This window comes from Anarrhichthys ocellatus, unplaced genomic scaffold (genome assembly GCF_004355925.1).
Source record: "Anarrhichthys ocellatus isolate YVR2014 unplaced genomic scaffold, GSC_Weel_1.0 scaffold6, whole genome shotgun sequence".
Taxonomy (NCBI): Eukaryota; Metazoa; Chordata; class Actinopteri; order Perciformes; family Anarhichadidae; genus Anarrhichthys; species Anarrhichthys ocellatus.
This window is the reverse complement of record NW_022280036.1, coordinates 3340817-3358759: the sequence shown is the minus strand read 5'-3', so window position 1 is coordinate 3358759 and position 17943 is coordinate 3340817. Positions and strand designations below refer to the sequence as shown.

Sequence of the window (17943 nt, the reverse complement as noted above, 5' to 3'; positions counted from 1 at the left end):
CCTATACTACGACTGCAGAGGACATTTTCAGCTCAGGTTCAAACTGCACCATCTTTTAATTAAATTAATTTGAAAGTTGAAAATTTGGGTCATGGCTTGTCATTAAGGGGTGATGGTGGGTCCCGCAGCCAGACCAGTAGAGAACCACTGAGTTAAACACTTTTTCAAGTCTGTCTTAAAGCAATATTCACATGCCCGTATGCACGTTGAAACCTGTCTGAGGTAGTTTCATTTCTACTGCTGAGAGCCCACACAGAGTGAGGTGAAGTTTATCAAAATTAATTGCATATCTGCTCTCCTTCTTGACCAAGGTCTTCTCTTGGATTTTTTTTACCCTTAAGAAGGCGGTGTAGCTGAAAACATCTAGCAGAATAAACATTTAATTTCAGTCTGGGTTGGTGGACACCCACCAATGTCTTTGGCTTGCCCTGCAATCGGCCTGCGCAGCTCCATGACAAACTTCTTGGCGTCCAGGCGAATCTCGATGATGTTATTCAGAAGAGCGAAGAGCGGAGCCAGAGGGAAGGACGCCACGAAAAGAGTCACCATCCCGAACTGGATGACTGGAGACACAGACAAGAGGAGAAATTAGCAGAAGTTACTGGATGGACACATTGTAATTTTTCTTCAAAAAGGGAAACTGACTGTGGGCACTACCACCCACCAAGTTTGGGTAAAATGTGTGGTGCCCAAAAACTGCTTGAATGCTCCTTTAACTATCCGTTTAAGCTTTTCTGTCGGAAAAATACGGACGGAGTAGCTGCTGTAGAGCTCGACTGATGAGATTTGTCAGAGTTGGAGCTCTGGGAGCTGCAGTAGAGGTGGAAATATCGGTTAAATTAAAGCTGTGTTCATTACTCTTTGGTCACTTGGGAGCAGCAGAACACACAAAAAAATATAACATCTGACATTTTATCACTCTTTAAAGCTGTTATGGCTGACATGTCAGCAAGCAAAGCAAGCTCAGTGAACTGTTTTAGTCATCTGTAGGTTCTTCACTATGACCGACTTCTTTCTAATTACACATCCATTGGTAATGTCAAAATATTGATCAGTGCACTGGCTGAAATAATACAAAAGTAAGTCAACCAAAACTCATTAGTTTAAAAGGTGAAATGACCAATATACTAATACACTACATATCACACAGGCACCAAATAGTTTGTTACACCTGACTGTGACAATTCCTACCATCTATCCGAGCCGTTTGACAAGCGATATGTTCCGTCCTGTAGCTCTGTTTAGAGAAGAGGGTGGAGGCAGGGTGGTGCCATTGTTGGACCCGTCATTCAGTTGTGTGGCTGTTCGTCCTTACACACACTACACGTATTGCGAAACGCACGCTGAAATGTCTAGATCGTGTGCACTAAAACTTGCAGTGAAAACCAATGTGTGAGATGCAGCAGTTGGATTTACACTGGCCGACCATCAGAGAGACATGTTACGCTCTGCTGGTCACAGCTAAACATGGAATGTTGCACTTTCCTTTCAAACGATAAATATTGAACTAGGACATGAAGAACGGAGAGTGCTGAGCTTGAAGTTTGAAGTAGATTTAATCATCTCTTTCAGTCGTATTTTTACAAGCTTCCTTAAGCCTCTATCATCTGCTTCCCTCAAGGGATGCACTGCTTAACAATATAGATCCAAAAAGAGCAATTACACGACCGCAACAGCCATGAGCGCTGACCAGCCAAATGAAAAGCTTTAATCTACTTATCTTCATTAAATGCACACTGCCACAGGCACGGACAGAAATCTCTGGTGCACATGAAGCATGACCTATCCAAGGTTTCCACATCACTGAATGACAGACTGTGTGCTGTCATTAAATCAAAGGTCAACCGCAGTGTACCTCAACATGGACAGACGTGAAGCAGGAGCAGAAGGCAGAGGAGTGACTGAATGTGTTTGATGTAACTTGGTACATAGAAGGTGACATTAAAGTGATTGTTCGAAGTGCTAGCAGCCATTATGCTTGTTAGGTTTGACCTCAGAATTACGTGCTCCGCAAGGGACAGGGTGTTATAAAGGCTGATATTCCCTCAGGCATTTCTCATGGATCTACTTTGAGTCAGGGTAGAAGACAGCACTCTGACAGAAGAGATGAGGATGATTCGCTGTTAGCAGACGTCGGGCAAGCTGGAAAATGCGTTACTACAAACCTCTCCTGAAGACAGTCGTAGCTTTTACAAATGTTCAGGTAAAACCAGGGTTAAGGTGTGGAAGTTTCTGGTAGTCCCCTGAAATTCCGACCCCAAATGAAACCAATGGAATATAAGTGGGCTCTCGGTAGAACCCCCATGGTGGGTTCTATATGAAACCCTCGGAATGTAAAAGGGTTCTCGGTAGACCTCCTTGGGTGGGTTCTAGACGAAACCTTAGTAATACAAAAGGGTTCTTGGTAGAACTGAGGGTTGGTTTCTTATTAGCAACCTTAGAAGTTCGAAAAGTTCTGGATAGAGCCTCTAGAGATGGTCCTGGGTGGAACCTTTACACAATAGAAGAGTTCTCTGTCGAACCTCTCATATGGTGGAACCTTGATAAAAGGTTCTACCAGGAACCAAAACCTCCTCTGAAGACAAGCCAAAGAACCCCATAAGTTTCTATACGGTTCCTATATGTTTTAGCACCTTTATTTCTACGAGTGTAAAGCCGAAAATCAAAATTACGTTCAAACCTGTGCAGACCAAACAAATCACAAAAGAGCAGCACGTCTTGTATATTTGTGGATTTGTGTCTCGTTTTCGGACTCACTCATCTCCATGTACTCTGGGCTGAGGCCAACGAAAGGGCCCAGCATGTGGTCTTTCTCGTGGCGCTGCAGCGTTTTGTTCACCTCCTCCTCCAAGTCCGACTTCCTCTTCCGGAACAGTTTCTTCAGCTTCCTGCATGGACCACAAGCCAATCATGGAAATGACACATTTAGACTCAGAGAGGTGTTTCTGTTATTCACCCCCCCCCCTGATTGATAGGAATGGGGTAGACAAAATAATAGACACACCTCTTTGTAAAACTCAATACAGTATAATTCATTTTTACAACATTTGTTATGAAATCAATTTGTAGTACTTGTGGTATGTCTGATATTCTTCATAGTGAAACAGGCTAACTGGATTATTGGTGGTTAATTGGGGCTACACTCATTTGGATATCTGTCATTTTTTGATCTGTGTCACAGTCTAGAACTGTGCTTTTGGTGTTTTATGTGATAAAGAGTTGGAACCAAACATACAGTACATTACACTTAGAAACTTCCATTACAGTGTACTGTATGAACAAAGCAAGACAGAGAAACTTGCAGGTTGACAGACTGCGGCAAGGTGTTGTCTAATTCCCAGGTAAGTGTGTCTGAATACCAGACAGGGGTTTCAATGAATCATGGCCGTTGCAAGTACAACTGAGTGGGTGTGCATAATTTGTTCTGTGGCATGCCGAACCCACGTACTGTTCTGTGTGTTAGCCCCATGGGAGTGTGTACGTTGGAGCATGTTGCGTGTGCGCTCTGCACTTACGGTATGCCAACCTCAAACAGGTTGTTCTGGATGAGCTGCTTGCCCAGCATAGTGATGCACAACTGGATGCACAGCTCCATGAGGCAGCCTGCATGGGCACACTGGAGGGAGAGGAAGTGAACAGGTGTCGGAAAGTGAAGTCAAACGTGAGGCGGTCGAGCGCAGTTGGAGAAATGTCAAGAAATTGACAATGGGGAGTGAAAAATTAAGCAAGCAAGAGCAACTGACCACGGCAAAAATTGAAATAAAAATATTTAAAAGCACCTTACTGCATGTGCTCTCAAAATTAGAAATTCATTAAAAAAGACCGCCTACTTCCGGCTCTCTTGCTCGGACCACATCAATCTTCTTCATTTTGATCTCCACATCTCTAAAGTTTCTTGCCTGCACCTTGCACGGTTCTGTTGCTATTGCGGTTACAAAAACTGTCCACAGACATATAAACACCAACGTACTCAAAACAGCCTCTGTGGTAGTTGCTCCAGTACCACATTTGCCAACATGACACACACGCAGACTCACAAATCGAAAGCAATACCAGCTCCGCTTGCGTTAAAACTCAACCGACATATAGTCTGTGTACATCGAGTGGCTTCATGCGTCCCGGGCGGGTCAGACGGCTATCTGATCTCTTAAAAGCTAAGTGTAAATGCATACAAGAAGCATTCAAGGCAGATGGAAATCTGATTGTCCAAGCTGCCTCTGGAGGCGGTTATCCACTCACTGTCTGATGTTCTTAATACATCCACGGCCTATCTCTTCTGTCCTCGTGATAACGGCGGTCAGAGTTCCACTGAAACGGCCCGTTTGCTCTCTGTCTCGTTAAAGCTACGAGGAAAAACGCTCCAGTTACTTCTACCCATACATCTGATCCCTGATCAGCTCGACCACTGAAAGATCTGCGTGGGTGAGAGAGCGACATGTTTACCGTCATGTGAGGAAAAAAACACATCAAAGCTTTGAAGGACGGATCTGGTAATATTCTTTTTTTTTCCTATCCTCAACTAATCTTTTATGCTGCAGACCCAAACCAAACATGAATGTATTCACTAACACGTATTGTGTGTGTATCAAAGCCTGATAGGTCTTCTCCCTCTGAGCCATAGAGCTCCATTGTTGTCCAAAAACTATTAAAAACACATCAGTGAGCTGCTCCTTCATTACCATGAACACACACACACTGTAGTTTATTTTGACTCAATTCCACAAACACCGGCCTGCTGCCACAAATACTCACAAATGTGGATTAATCCACTGCTGAAAGTAGTCCTCATTGAATACACTATTTCCTCCCATTTGAGTAATGTCTGTTTAAAATAATAAAGTTCATCGCAGTTCTTCTTAGTCATTTCATGGGCTTTGTTGACATATAAAACCAGGGAATAGCCGTGACCTTTAAGTCACACTGTGTTCAGTGTCAATTACCTCTTCCATTCTGTACGATCCAACGACATACAGGTAGTTCCCGGGCCGCCCAACAAGCCTGTGAACCAAACACAGCCACACACATGAGATAAGGAAAGCTGCTAGCATACACTAGTATTTTTGATAAAATGATTTAACACAAAAATGCACAAAACACGAGCATTGAGAAGTAATGGTTTTACCTGCCCCTGAAAAAGGCCAAATAGACGATGGGTGTGAATGCATTGCAAAACTTCAGGATAAAGGTTTTGAAGATGAGGCGCTCTTCATAGCTCTTGTCCGTCTTTGGAACCTCTGAAAAAGAGACATGTGGCTTAAACATCTCATATACACATGAATACATCCAGTGGCATTAGGTATTATTATAAGACAGTAGCGGGCCGTGTGATTTATACCTGGGCCTTCAGTGCTGAGAGCAACAAAGGAAGACAGTAGCTGTGCAATGAGAAAATAAGCTAATGGGAAAAATAATTAGAATACATGTAGTGTATTTATGAAACATTATTAAATTATAAAATAGCTATAACTTTGTGATTCTGTTTAGGCCAGCAGAGAAGGCTTTGCTGGCCCTGACAGCTCCCCCACTGTTATAAGACACTGTTACAACTCTCAATAAACCGCGTCATTGATGGTGTTTACTTTTCAAGATGTCTGCTTGTAATTCCCTTCATTATGGTATTAGTTGGTCTGACTGTCTAATACTGACTTGTGATTTTACATTGGAGTTTGTGGAAAAAGCCCCTGTGCATCCCAGATGCCTCGGTGCATCGGGGGCCACTGTCCAAGAGTCGTTATTTAAAAAGTTGGGAATAAGAACATGTACAAAAAGTCCGTTTTCAGTGTTTGTTTCACAAACACTCTTCTAGGTTTCATACTGAACTGTGATTGGTGTCCAAACTCACAAAACGTCTCAAAATCCTGCTCGTACATACACGAGTTGGACTGAGACTTAAGGTGAGCTCAGAGAAACGTTCCCCCTTCGGCGAATAAATGTGAAAACTCTGCATATACATCAATCTGCACAGTGAAGCTCAAATATCCCAGTGACGCGACAATAAGCAAAACATTTTTGTAATTTAAAAAAAACAATTCCCACAAACACTTTTGCTTGTTGTAAGAATATCTCAGTCTATGTGTAATCAGAAACGAATGCTTGGTTTGAGGATCATTCGTGCCTTTTAGGGGTTAACGGTGAAAATGTGCCTCACCCATTGTGTTGAGCCAGCGGGCGACGGCGGCGTAGACTTCATCCATGATGATGATGACAATGAGGTTGATGATGGCGGCGGTGGTCTTGACGGTAGCTCTGACGTTGTACCCCGCTGCAGGGTAGGTGCTCATGTGTAGCGCTGCCTTGATGCTAATCCGGTAGAGGATGACCCCGAAGACTATGGTAAACGTCACAGCGATCTAAAAAGCAAGGAGGAGGAGGAGGAGATTACCTAACATCACAATCTGCTGAGGATTTCCCAAAACAATCTAGGTAAGGAAGAAGTCATTGAAAAGCCTATTGGATGAACTTCCTATTTTGACAATGTCATTTCTATTGCATTTATTTGAATCTCACCAATCATGAGCGCAAAGGGTCGAAAAGAAATGTGTTGTAATTGTTATGTACAAAGACCACGTTGAAACACGCCAACGTGTTTGCAGGCGTTGCGTGCAATAAGGGCGGCTGTTCTGACATTCACAATCTGAATTCACTGTAACCCGTCTGTGTGCAGAGCAGCAACTTCTGCTACACAATAGCTTCCTGCCACCAAACCCGAACCCAACGAGTCCCGACAAAACCCGGGGTTGGGTCAGTTTTGGACCGTTTTGTTAAAATAAATTTGGGCTTGGTTCAGATTCAGTTTTGGTTAGAAAACGCTTGAACATGAAACTTCAGAGGGATAACCGAAATATAACATTGGTTCAAGTCAGGATTGGGTTTCAAATTTGGGGTCAGGTGTTAGAAACATGTGTATGGATCTGGTTAACATATATTATACATTAGGATACTATTACACAAGTTAAAAAAATGTGTTTTTTGAAGCAGGTCTAAGTGTCTAAATAAATACTAAGTATCAAAACACCCATTCCTTGGAGAAATGCACACAATAATTTAATGTAATTTAATGTAATTCAAGGTAATTTAAGGTAATGTAAGGTAATTTAAGGACATTTTTACATTAATTTTGCCTTTTTTTTTTTTACAAAACAATGATAATATGTATATTTTGTGTTAAATACTGTTCATATGTGTAAGAATCCTTGTCTATTGCACCTTGTGTCCAACGATTGTCCTGTGACAAATTCAATAAAAAGCTGCAAATAGCATTATATCTAGCATGTTTGTGACGGGGAGTCAGCCTGATTAATGTTCAAATTGTGGCTACACATGTAAGATATGACATGCTGATTAAATGTATTGGCCACATTGAAATAACTCAACATTTTACACACTTGCTACACTGCTGAGATGAAAATATGGACATGCATAAAAGTTGAACTGAAGGATTCTCCTGACATGAATGTGACACAAAGAACTAAACTCATTTCACCACCACTCTGTTGGTCTGGTTGAACTGCAGCAACACGCAGTCAACACGCATCTGTTAAGTGATGCTACAGAGAGCCGAGTAGACACCAGCTTGCACGGAGCACACTGACCAGACAGCAGCCGTTTTAGTTTCGTCACAGAATAAAAAAAACACATGAAATACTCAGCTAAAGGTTCGCTGTCAGTTAGCATGATGAGTATCCATGGGTATTCTCTTCCATAGTGTGTTTAGGCACATCATTTTCACCTCTTTTGAAAGCCCAAAATCCTCAAAGCTACGTGGAAGTTTCTCCCCTGACAGCAGAAAACATTAGAACTAGAGCCCTGCTCTCCCTAACTGTTGAGTTGAGCGCAAAAAGTGTATATCTTTGCTTCAAATGTCATACAATAGTTAGAAATACAAAGGCTAGGGGACATAACACTGCAGGGAGGCCGCTGAGACTCACCATGAAGCACATCATCACCACGGTAGTCAGGTAAGCTGGCAATCTGTCGGTACAGGTCAGCTTCACCTTCTCATCCTGAACACACGCACGCGCACACACACACACACACACACACACACACACACACACACACACACACACACACACACACACAAACACAGTTATGTGAGTGACATGAAGAACACATGAAGAATGTCTGAAACATTAACCGCATTTCCAGCTGTTTGGACCTTTGTGTCATGTCTCTCTGTCAGTAGCAGCTCTTAATGCTGAGGGCACGCAGCACACACACACACACACACACACACACACCATAAACACACACACAGACACTATGTAGCGGCAGTGGAGCACAGCTAATTCCGCTCTGAGCCATCATGTCACATCCAAGCCTACTTAGAACTGGGTCAGAAAGCTCAGGAAGTGTGTGTGTGTGTGTGTGTGTGTGTGTGTCTGTGTGTGTGTGTGTGTATTTGAAGAGAAATAATATGTGACCTTGGTACAAGACAAAAGTCAAAAGGATGATAATCCAAATAGACATGCCCATGTTAAATGTGTCGGTGCATGTTTCAGTGTTTCAGGAAGAGGAAGTTGCTTGGTTGAACCCTAGAAATATCGCCCATTTTCTCTGCAAGTTCAATACCAAAGTGCACTGAAATGAAGTGAAACCAGGCGGCAACCTCCGGTTCAGCCGAGTGAAGCCGATACGATGAGTGTCTTAAAACTTGCATTATCTCTACTGACCAGCAGGGGGTGACTCTTGTGATTGCAAAAAGAAGTCTGATTGTATATGAGAAAATGACTCTACTTCTCACTTGATTTATTCCCTCAGCAAACATTGTAAACATGAGTTTATGGTCTCAATCTCTAGTTTCAAGTCTTCTTCAATACAGCATGATGTTCATTTAGTAAATTATGGTCCCAAAGCCCTTATCGCTGATCTCTAAAAGATGATGACTCATCTGACTGTGCAGTAACGCTTTAATCGGTTTTACCTCCGGGGTGGAATGCTCCTGTCTCATTGTCTTTTGCATGACCCGGAACTCGTACTCCGCTCGGTTGTGGTCCTGGAAAGAGAAAAAAATATCAGTTTGGATGTTACAGTTACTGATTACGCTATACCTGATATGTTATGAAGCAGTGAGTGCACAAGACAACAAACTGTTAGAAAATGATCATTGTGGTATTTCAGAATGGAGGGATAAAATTAAAATGAGCAGCCTGTTTGTGTGAAGTTTTTGCCAAATGGTGTGTTTGAATTAGAGTACAGCGTTCTGTTCAAGAAAAGAGAAAAAATGCGTCGGCCCAGTCTGCAGTAAGCCAAGAGGAATGAAGAGGAAACTGTATCATAAAAACAAAGCTGATAGGTTAGACGGTCACTTTTGGCCCATAGATCCACGTGGCAAGCTGATGTACAGAAAGACGGAAAAAGTGAAGACAGACACAAAATGACCCAAATGCAGAGAGAAGCTGCCTATAGACACAAAACATACTTCTTCAAGATGTGGAATATCCAAAGTAACAATTGCTCTTGTATTATTTCATATTCTGAAGCAATAATACTGTTTCTGTCCTCATCATTACTGCTGCTTTACTTCCAGCTGCATCAATTAATTTTTTCCGGCTACTTTGCCTCACTGTAACAAGCTGTAAACACAACACGGACATATTATCACCTTAAGTTGACACAAAAGGAGGTCTGAAAAGTGAAGCCAATGTGGAACTGCCTTAAACTTGCATTCTCTCTACTGGCCATCAGGGGGCGACTCCTCTGGTTGCAAAAAGAAGTCTGATTGTATAGAAGTCTGTGAGAAAATGACTCTACTTCTCTCTTGATTTATTACCTCAGTAAACATTGTAAACATCAGTTTATGGTCTCAATCGCTAGTTTCAAGTCTTCAATACAGCATGATGTTCGTTGAGTAATTTATGGTCCATTTCAGGTCAAATAGGTCAGAACTACGTCGTTGTTCAATCTAAGGAATTGGCAGTTCCTTTTTTTTTCCATTAACAACATTTTGTCTGAAGCCTGTTTTTCGCCATCAGTAATTAGCATCCCTATTAATATCATAGTTAATGTGAATTACGGATGCAGCTTGCTAACCTTGCTAGCTAGCGCTATCTGGTAACCTAGCATTCACGACGCTAACGGCACCTGGCCCTGCCAGGCCTCACTCTTTGCCAGCTCCATCCTCTCGTCCAAATATTGTCATATCTGACTCCAGAAAACCAAGATGGCGACGGCTTAAAAAATTGCTTGAAAACCATAGTCCACAAACCCATGGGTGACTCAATGGCAACTACATCCACTTATTATACAGTCTATGATTTGTAGTGGTGAACGTCTTGGCAATCAGCAGATACAGACTCTAGGAATTACTTGGAGTCATGGTTGGCCACCTGTAGAATCTAAGTCCAATATTTCACTGCCCTTCTGGCTCTGTTTTGGTCTCCACCAACACCTGAGAATAATTTGGTGGCTAAACGCTTGATGTAGATGAGAGTTGGGAGACAGAACCAAGACTGTAAAGTTGTTGTGCCGTAAAAGCAAAACAATAAGGTGGATGATTCTCTGTGTTACAAGAACCTTTCAAAAATATATCTGTTAGTATAAAAACACATTTTAGTTCAGTTTTTACACTTCAAAAGGCTGTACTTGTTTCACTGATTCAACTTTTATATAAGGTGCAAATTAGAACAAGATACCCTGCATCTTTGATCTCTTTTGGTCCTGTTACAGGAAACCTATTTTTAGGTATTTTAGAAATGTATGAGTTTGACATATCGCTGTCTTCCCAGCCAACATGTCCATGTGGGCCCAATAAAAAGTGAGCTGAGATTGCATGGGCTTTTGTCAGTTTCTTGTGGGCAAGGACAAAATTGGACAATGGGTCCCCTTTGATAGTCGCTACTTTCATTACACCATTACTCAACAATATTGGAAACCTCAGTCTCCAAGAGCTGAAATAATTATACCGGCTATATCAATTATATTAAAAAATGTGCATGTAAAAATGTATTGTTGTGTTCCTTTTATAATGTTTTAAAAAGGGTGCTCAGGCCATATTTTGCACCCACTTCTTCTATTTAAAGGTATATTACTTGACTTTGGGACTGTGCGTGCTGCCCTCCTTATGGGTATGGAGGGAACGTTTGTCTCAGGGAATTATAAGAGGAGCAAGGACAAGAGCTATGAGTCAACAAAACTGTCCACTCCGCTGCCATCACAAACAACAGCAGCAGCATTATGTTGAGAGGCCACCCTAACAAGAGGCCACAGGGATGGCCAGCGTTAGGGCGAACCTCAGAGGCAAAGAGAAAATCTATAGAAAGGAAAAAAAAAAAACATAAGACGGGAGCAGGGAAGATGAAAAGGGCGTCAAGTGAAAAGACCTGAGGCAGCTTGATGGAGAAAAAGGTTAGTGTTAGCGGCTGCAGAACGGATCTAAAATAGTCAGGCAAAAAAAAAGGAGAGAAGCTGAGTTAAAGCAAGTATAAAGCACGTCGGATCCAAACCTTATGCTCCTCCTGTGAAACACACCACACACACAAAAAACACACAAAACAAAGAAGTCAGTCAGCGGGCCGTTGTCTCTGAAGATTAAAACACTTCACCGTTAGAGCAAAACAGACAAATGGTGGTAAACTGTTCCGTTTCATCGTGATTTTAAAAGATGCCCTGAGGCCGTGATGTTTGTGTGGGACCGTGTTTGCTGAAGGCTGACTCACTACGGAGCGCAGACGAGGTGCATTCCCATCCTAACCTCTATGTCGTCCTCATTACTTTGTGACTTTTAAGTTAAGTGCAGTGAAAAGCGTCTGTATCCTTTCATGAGGTAATAAACGTCTCATCGTGAGGTGGGAGTTGACAATATGCTTTTCCTTAAGTAGACAATTTCAGTTTGCAAAACTTCGAAATGAGATTCGGAGAAGTGTTCGTCCCAATTCTCTAATCCCCGCTCCAGTTTTCTCTTCTTCTATAGCTCGGACACTCATGCATGTGTATCTTTCAACGTGTGAATGCCTCACCTCCTCCTCCTCTCCGAAGTTTGTCAGGTCCCAGACATAGTTGAGTCGCATCTGTCGTCTCTTCCAGTGCTCCATGAAGAGAACGGCTGCACAACCAAGCAGACACAGCGAACTGAACACAGGCGCGTTGCACGTCTACACTGTCTACACCATGACAAGGAATATGTGAGTGTGAACGTGCAATCTTTCATATTGTCTTATCATATAGTCTTTCTGCACTCATGTTCACATATGGTGAATGGACGTGCATTCACGGGGCTCCTTTTCACCTTCCGACTCATCCAAGAGCTTCACAGTTACCCGCTTACATTTACCCATTAGTACATTCAAACTATACAACAGCCAATTAGGGCCATTGCTGGTAAAAAAAAAAAAAAAAAAAAAAAAAAAAAAAATTATTAAGGAGCCGGGGGATGGGTAATATTCTGAGAAAAAAACTCAGAATTTCCAAGAATAAAGTTGCATATTTATGAGAAGAAATAATCATGAATGTTCTCTTAGATTAAAGTGGCAAATATACAAGAAATGAATATATATATCTTCTATATATATCTTCATGCCATCTGAAGATGTGTCGGCAGACTTACCCGGTGTGACTAATTGCAGCTATTGCACCTAAAATCACTATAAGCCTTTAATTGTAGCGTTTACAATGACATTGACAGTGCAATTAACACTACTCACAACAAATCCCACACTGTACCAGTAGTGCATGATTCAATCTCTCAATACTTCCCTACTCTAGTCTCTATAGCTCCAAGCTCCAAGTATGTTGGTTCCTAATGAAGATGGAAATCTCATTTTTCTTTTTTTTTATAAAAAAAGGCTTAAATGCTTTGATTCACACCCTCTGTTAGTGGATACGCTCACTGTTGGTTTGGGTCTTTTCATGGGATGAGTTGACAATAAGGCAACAGTCTGCAGCATGATGAAGTACTTTCATTGTGTACACATGCACCCACGTGTTGCTACTTTGCTACCACAGTGATTTCCAACAAGTGCATCAAGTCTGACGGTACATTCCATCATTGGGTCTGCAGTACGTGAGCCCAGATGGCCGGCATACTGGGACTCGGTCAGACACTGACTTCATCCAAAAACACAACCCCTCCCCTGGTCTGCAGCCCTGCTGCTGCTTAACAGATGGCAGCATGGCTTGGCAAGACATCAAGAGGAGGAGCGGCTCTGTGTTTACTCAAGAGTTACCTTTGCGGGTTCCTATTGTACATTCCATGTGCGCTTAAGGTTCAGTATTCGCGTCTGTCTGCCAAAAGCAGCAATGAATGGATTGTATGGGCTTCATTGGACTGGATGCAAAATGTGTCTTCGCCCCAAGGGTCTGAGGAAGAGCCTGGTGCTGGGAACGCTACACAGCAATAAAAATCCTCCTAAAGGGAGCTACTTGGTGTGCTGATCTATGTGTTTTAATTCTGTTAGATAGCCTATTGCATTGATCCAGAACCCATCCTATGGCATGTTGGATGTGCGTGTCTTTTTTTAACTCACCCCAGAGGGCCATGAAGATGGAGAAGAAGACAGTGGCCGGGTTGTCAAACAGGTGGCTGGCTCGCGCCGTGCCACACGCCGACCTCAGCTTCCAGTAGCTGCAGGCGCGGTCGCACAGCGGACACATGGTGATGTTGTTCCTGGGATCACAGATCTCCATACTGGCAGATGAATTATTGAAAGGGATGAGGACAGAAAGAAAATGATGGTGGAGGGAGATCAGAACAAGGGTTAAGATTTAGATTAGATGGCAAAAATGAAGAAAACATAATAAACATGTTACAATTGAAGTGCTGCTACATATTGTCTATCTAAAGCAGTGGTTGCCAAAATGGCACACCGAGCCACCCAACGACCAACACACTGTATGTACACAGATGCTTATTGAACCATAAAGCAAGGAATCTCTGTCCGTCTGTCCTTCTGTATGTATGTGTGTATTTGCTTTGCATATCTCAACATTAATCCCATCTAATTCATAGTTGAATTTTGTGCAAATTGGACATATAACACATTCAATATTTAGGAGAGACATCCCTGGCAAAAAACATTGTTACATTTTGGGGTAATTTGCTTTCATAACCTGTCTTCTTTCAGACTAAAAGTGTCTAAAAAACCCTACAATAATAATAATCTTAAATAACAGGTAAATAGTAAGTGGTGTACAGTTGAGTTCCATAGCTTTATGTGCTATGGAATATAATTCAATATTTTTCTTATATCTAAACGTCATAAGAAATCTTTCTATTCCTTTTAATTGGGGGCCCAGGTTGTCTACCTTGCCTATTATAACGGTAACGTCTTCCCCTGGTGTTGTTTCCCCTGGACTGTATTTCAGCTGTGTTTCTGACAGTGAGTAGCTGTGACTTGGGTGTGTGACGCAACGATGTCACAGCAGGTGTATTGGTGTATTGCTGGAGGACCCGAGGAAGCGCGGTGTTGAGTGGGAAGCTGTTTGCATGAGCACACAGGCCAGGCATCTGAATGTTGTGATATGACATTTTTGAGCGAGCAGTGCACTATAGTCTGCCCTGCCCCCCCCCCCCACGGGGCAGGTCACCAGTCAATCACAGACAGGGCGGAGACACAGAGACAGACAGCCATTCACACACTCACGTTCACACTTACGGGCCAGTTAACCTAACCTGCATGTCTTTAGACTGTGGGAGGAAACCCAGGCTCGTACAGGGAGAACACCTCCATACAGGAAGGCCCCAGCCGCCTTTTATGAGTTATATAATATTATGATATTACTTTTTAAGATTTACAAGGATAAACAAACTATTTTTAGTTTTTTTCCCTTCTGTTTTAATATATTTTGAAGCCGTAACATAAACCATAGTTCATGTAAATGTCACCAATTGTTTTAATGTGGTGAAACATATCCAAAAAGCACAGTAAATGAACAATAATATGAAAAATATTACGGCACCCTTGGCCCGTCCACCCCAGGGTGCAGTGTAAACACTGTTCTTAATATATTTTGTTTACAGCGTGTCTGTTTTTCTGGGCCACGACAGTAATATGAAGTTTTCCACATTTGATAGTATTTCCCAATATCTAGATCAACCTAAAATGGTTCAGTGCTTCAGGGAGGATGTGAAGACTTAAGCCGTGTTCACACCAAACGTTTGGTGTGAACACGGCTTTAGAGTTAGCATCAGACTGATTATGCTGATCTGGATAAAGTAATCTATCACATTACAATGTGATACAACAATACAAACCATTATATAGTACATTTTGAGGAACAGCAATTAATAAACTGCTTTTGGTCGAAATAAGGCAGGTTTCTGTTAATGCAGAAAATGAAAAACCTGAATTATGTATGACTTGGCATCATGTTGAAATCCTATATACTGTAAATCTAGTCCTGCTCATTGATTTGCAGCACTGCCCATTATGGTCCAACACCCCCAGATATATTAGAGCTTCCTCAGTATAAATTCACTTTATTTTTATTATTAGTGCATGAAACAAAACAGCGGTGACCTTACAGGCGGTGCAAAACCACAATACCCAAGAAAAGACTAAGAAAACAGAAGAAGAACTAGACTTTGACGTGATACAACAAACAAAACAATAATAAGGTTGCAATAATAAGGAAGGAATGAAAAATGAATATGTAAATTAGCTTTTGTAGTATAGAGGGACCTGGCAGGGCTTTAGAGCTGTCCATTGAGAAGGCTGTATAGAGGGGGGGTGGGGGGTTGGTTAACGGTGAGTGATATTGATGAATAGGGCCCGACATCCGTGAAATGGATCTACAGTATTTTGTTGTTCTCAATGCTATTTGTCTTTCTGTTGAAAAGTGCTTGTTGTAGAAGGTGAAGGCGAGATGTTGAGAGGTTATTCCTGTCTTTCCATCATAGTAATTTTTGTTTTTTTCTTTGTGCGACTAGTATGGGTTTCCAGTGGCGCTTCAACTGAAGGAGAGTTCAGAAGGAGAGACTGAAATGCTGCGACGAGGGATGGGTCAGATTTTATAGCAGATTCGGGATAAAAAACACACAACAAGTTGATCGTGAGGAATTTCCATTATCAGGAAAATTACGACATTCAATTTTCTTATCATCCCTTGCCTAAAGGATATTTTGTTTGTCCGGAATGTATGTATGGGGGCAGGGTCAGAGCCGGGTGGCATGAAAGTAGCCCCCTGCTGTATTGTTTAATGTGCAGCGTGAGTGTGTGTTCTTGTCCGTGAGTCAACTCTGTGTAGTATATATTGTGTGAGGTGTATTGAGTTAGTTGCAGTTTAGAGTTATGGGTCATTATGAAGGTATTATTGCAGATGAATATCATCCTATTGCCAAACTCTAATGTGCTCTGTACATGTTAAGCCTGTAATGAGCTGGTGTCACAATAAACCTGAAGCTTTAGCGTGAATGGGTGGAGTCAGGGTGTGGTCTTAGCCTGGTGCTTACCATCAATGCAAGAGATCTCCATCTTAATAACAGGCCATTTGTTTCTGCTGTTGAAAAACTGCCACGGTGTTTTAACGTACACCTTTCCCATATTAATCAACTGGTTTTAAGAATCATTATAAATTAATTAACAGTAAACAAGACTACACTTCTTTCACATTAAACTCTTATAACAATTAAATTTGTGCTGGAATGAAGTGAAACCAGGCGGCAACCTCCACTTCTGCCGAGTGAAGCTGATGCGGAAGTGTCTTAAAACATGCATTCTCTCTACTGACCAGCAGGGGGCGACTCCTTCAGTTACAAAAAGAAGTCAGATTGTATAGAAGTCTGTGAGAAAATGACTCTACTTCTCACTTGATTTATTACCTCAGTAAACATTGTAAACATGTTTATGGTCTCAATCGTGAGTCTCAAGTCTTTTTCAATACAACGTGATGTTAATTTAGTAAATTATGGTATTAAGTAAGTAATAGACCATAAAGCAGGGTTTGCTTTAGAGCGTGCTTACTGTGATTGACAGGTGACTGCCACTACCAGAGATGGCGACGGCAAAATCGCCGAACTCGAGTCTTCAAAACAGCAGTCCACAAACCAATGGGTGACGTCACAATGACTACATCCACTTCTTATATACAGGCTATTCAAAGTCACACAGTTTTTGGCAGCAGGTAGTAGTGAGGCAAATCAATATGAACTTAGTTTTGACTGTCTGCTGATCACATATAAGCATCTGTTTTCTTGCTGGCACAGATCAGGGGCAGTGACCAGGGGAAGTGGTAAAGATTTGCAGGTCAGTATTTTAACCTTTTACCACCAGTTGTTTTTAACTAGCTGGCTAGTTGGATAGCTAACAAATAATGATGCAGTTGCAAAAGTACAAGACACAAATGAAGGGGAGTTTCAGTAGGAAGAGACCGAACAGACATTTTTCAAGAAAATTATTGTGTGTGTGTGTGTGTGTGTGTGTGTGTGTACCTCGGTATGTTATCATCGACAGTGGCACATCCATAGAGGAATACGATGACTCCAACGATGGCTGCAGGGATCAGCATCTGTGTGTAGACTCCTAACCAGGCAAAATATAGTCCGACCTTCTCCCCAAAGTACTTCCTGTAGAAAGAGATGTCGAAGGTGTTTGCAACATTTACAACATCAGCACATCACTGTCAAACAAGTCATTATACCTCTCCCTTAAAGCCATAATAATTCAAAAGTTAGAGCATCTTCAGTTTCTGTACTGTGATAAATTCCCCAGTGAAATAGAATATTTGAGCGGTGAACAGTTAATCCTTTGATTGGACCGCTATAAAGTGGGCGGGCTTAGAATGAAGCGTGATACTGAGCTACAGAGGACTGTGGCTTCACACAAACCTCCTTTGTTACTAAAAGTTGCTGATAGATTGATTGATTGATGGATGTCCTGATATTATTGGTTGGCTTACGTAAGCAAAAGATAATTCGATTTTGATATAGAAATACAAAGAAATTAATTTTTTGGGAAACATTTTTGCATGTGTTGTTAAACAGGTGCACATTATGCAGTGGTGCAACGG

The 17943-nt window shown here is 41.8% G+C and overlaps 1 protein-coding gene across 4 annotated transcripts in view; it reads right to left on the bottom strand.

Annotated features, from left to right (window-relative positions):
- ano1a (anoctamin 1, calcium activated chloride channel a) overlaps positions 1–17943 on the bottom strand; it is a 61650-nt gene that overhangs the window by 6525 nt on the left and 37182 nt on the right. For 3 of the 4 annotated variants that reach the window (XM_031846043.1, XM_031846046.1, XM_031846045.1), the window contains 12 exons: positions 17366–17500; positions 13464–13624; positions 11958–12043; positions 11445–11456; positions 8924–8995; positions 7929–8003; positions 6149–6350; positions 5123–5234; positions 4941–4998; positions 3516–3616; positions 2758–2888; positions 411–563 (listed from right to left, as the gene is read on the bottom strand). In XM_031846043.1, the coding sequence (XP_031701903.1) occupies positions 411–563; positions 2758–2888; positions 3516–3616; positions 4941–4998; positions 5123–5234; positions 6149–6350; positions 7929–8003; positions 8924–8995; positions 11445–11456; positions 11958–12043; positions 13464–13624; positions 17366–17500 (1298 nt within the window). The remainder of the gene's footprint in view (positions 1–410; positions 564–2757; positions 2889–3515; positions 3617–4940; positions 4999–5122; positions 5235–6148; positions 6351–7928; positions 8004–8923; positions 8996–11444; positions 11457–11957; positions 12044–13463; positions 13625–17365; positions 17501–17943) is intronic. The other variant, XM_031846044.1, reaches the window with a different exon arrangement.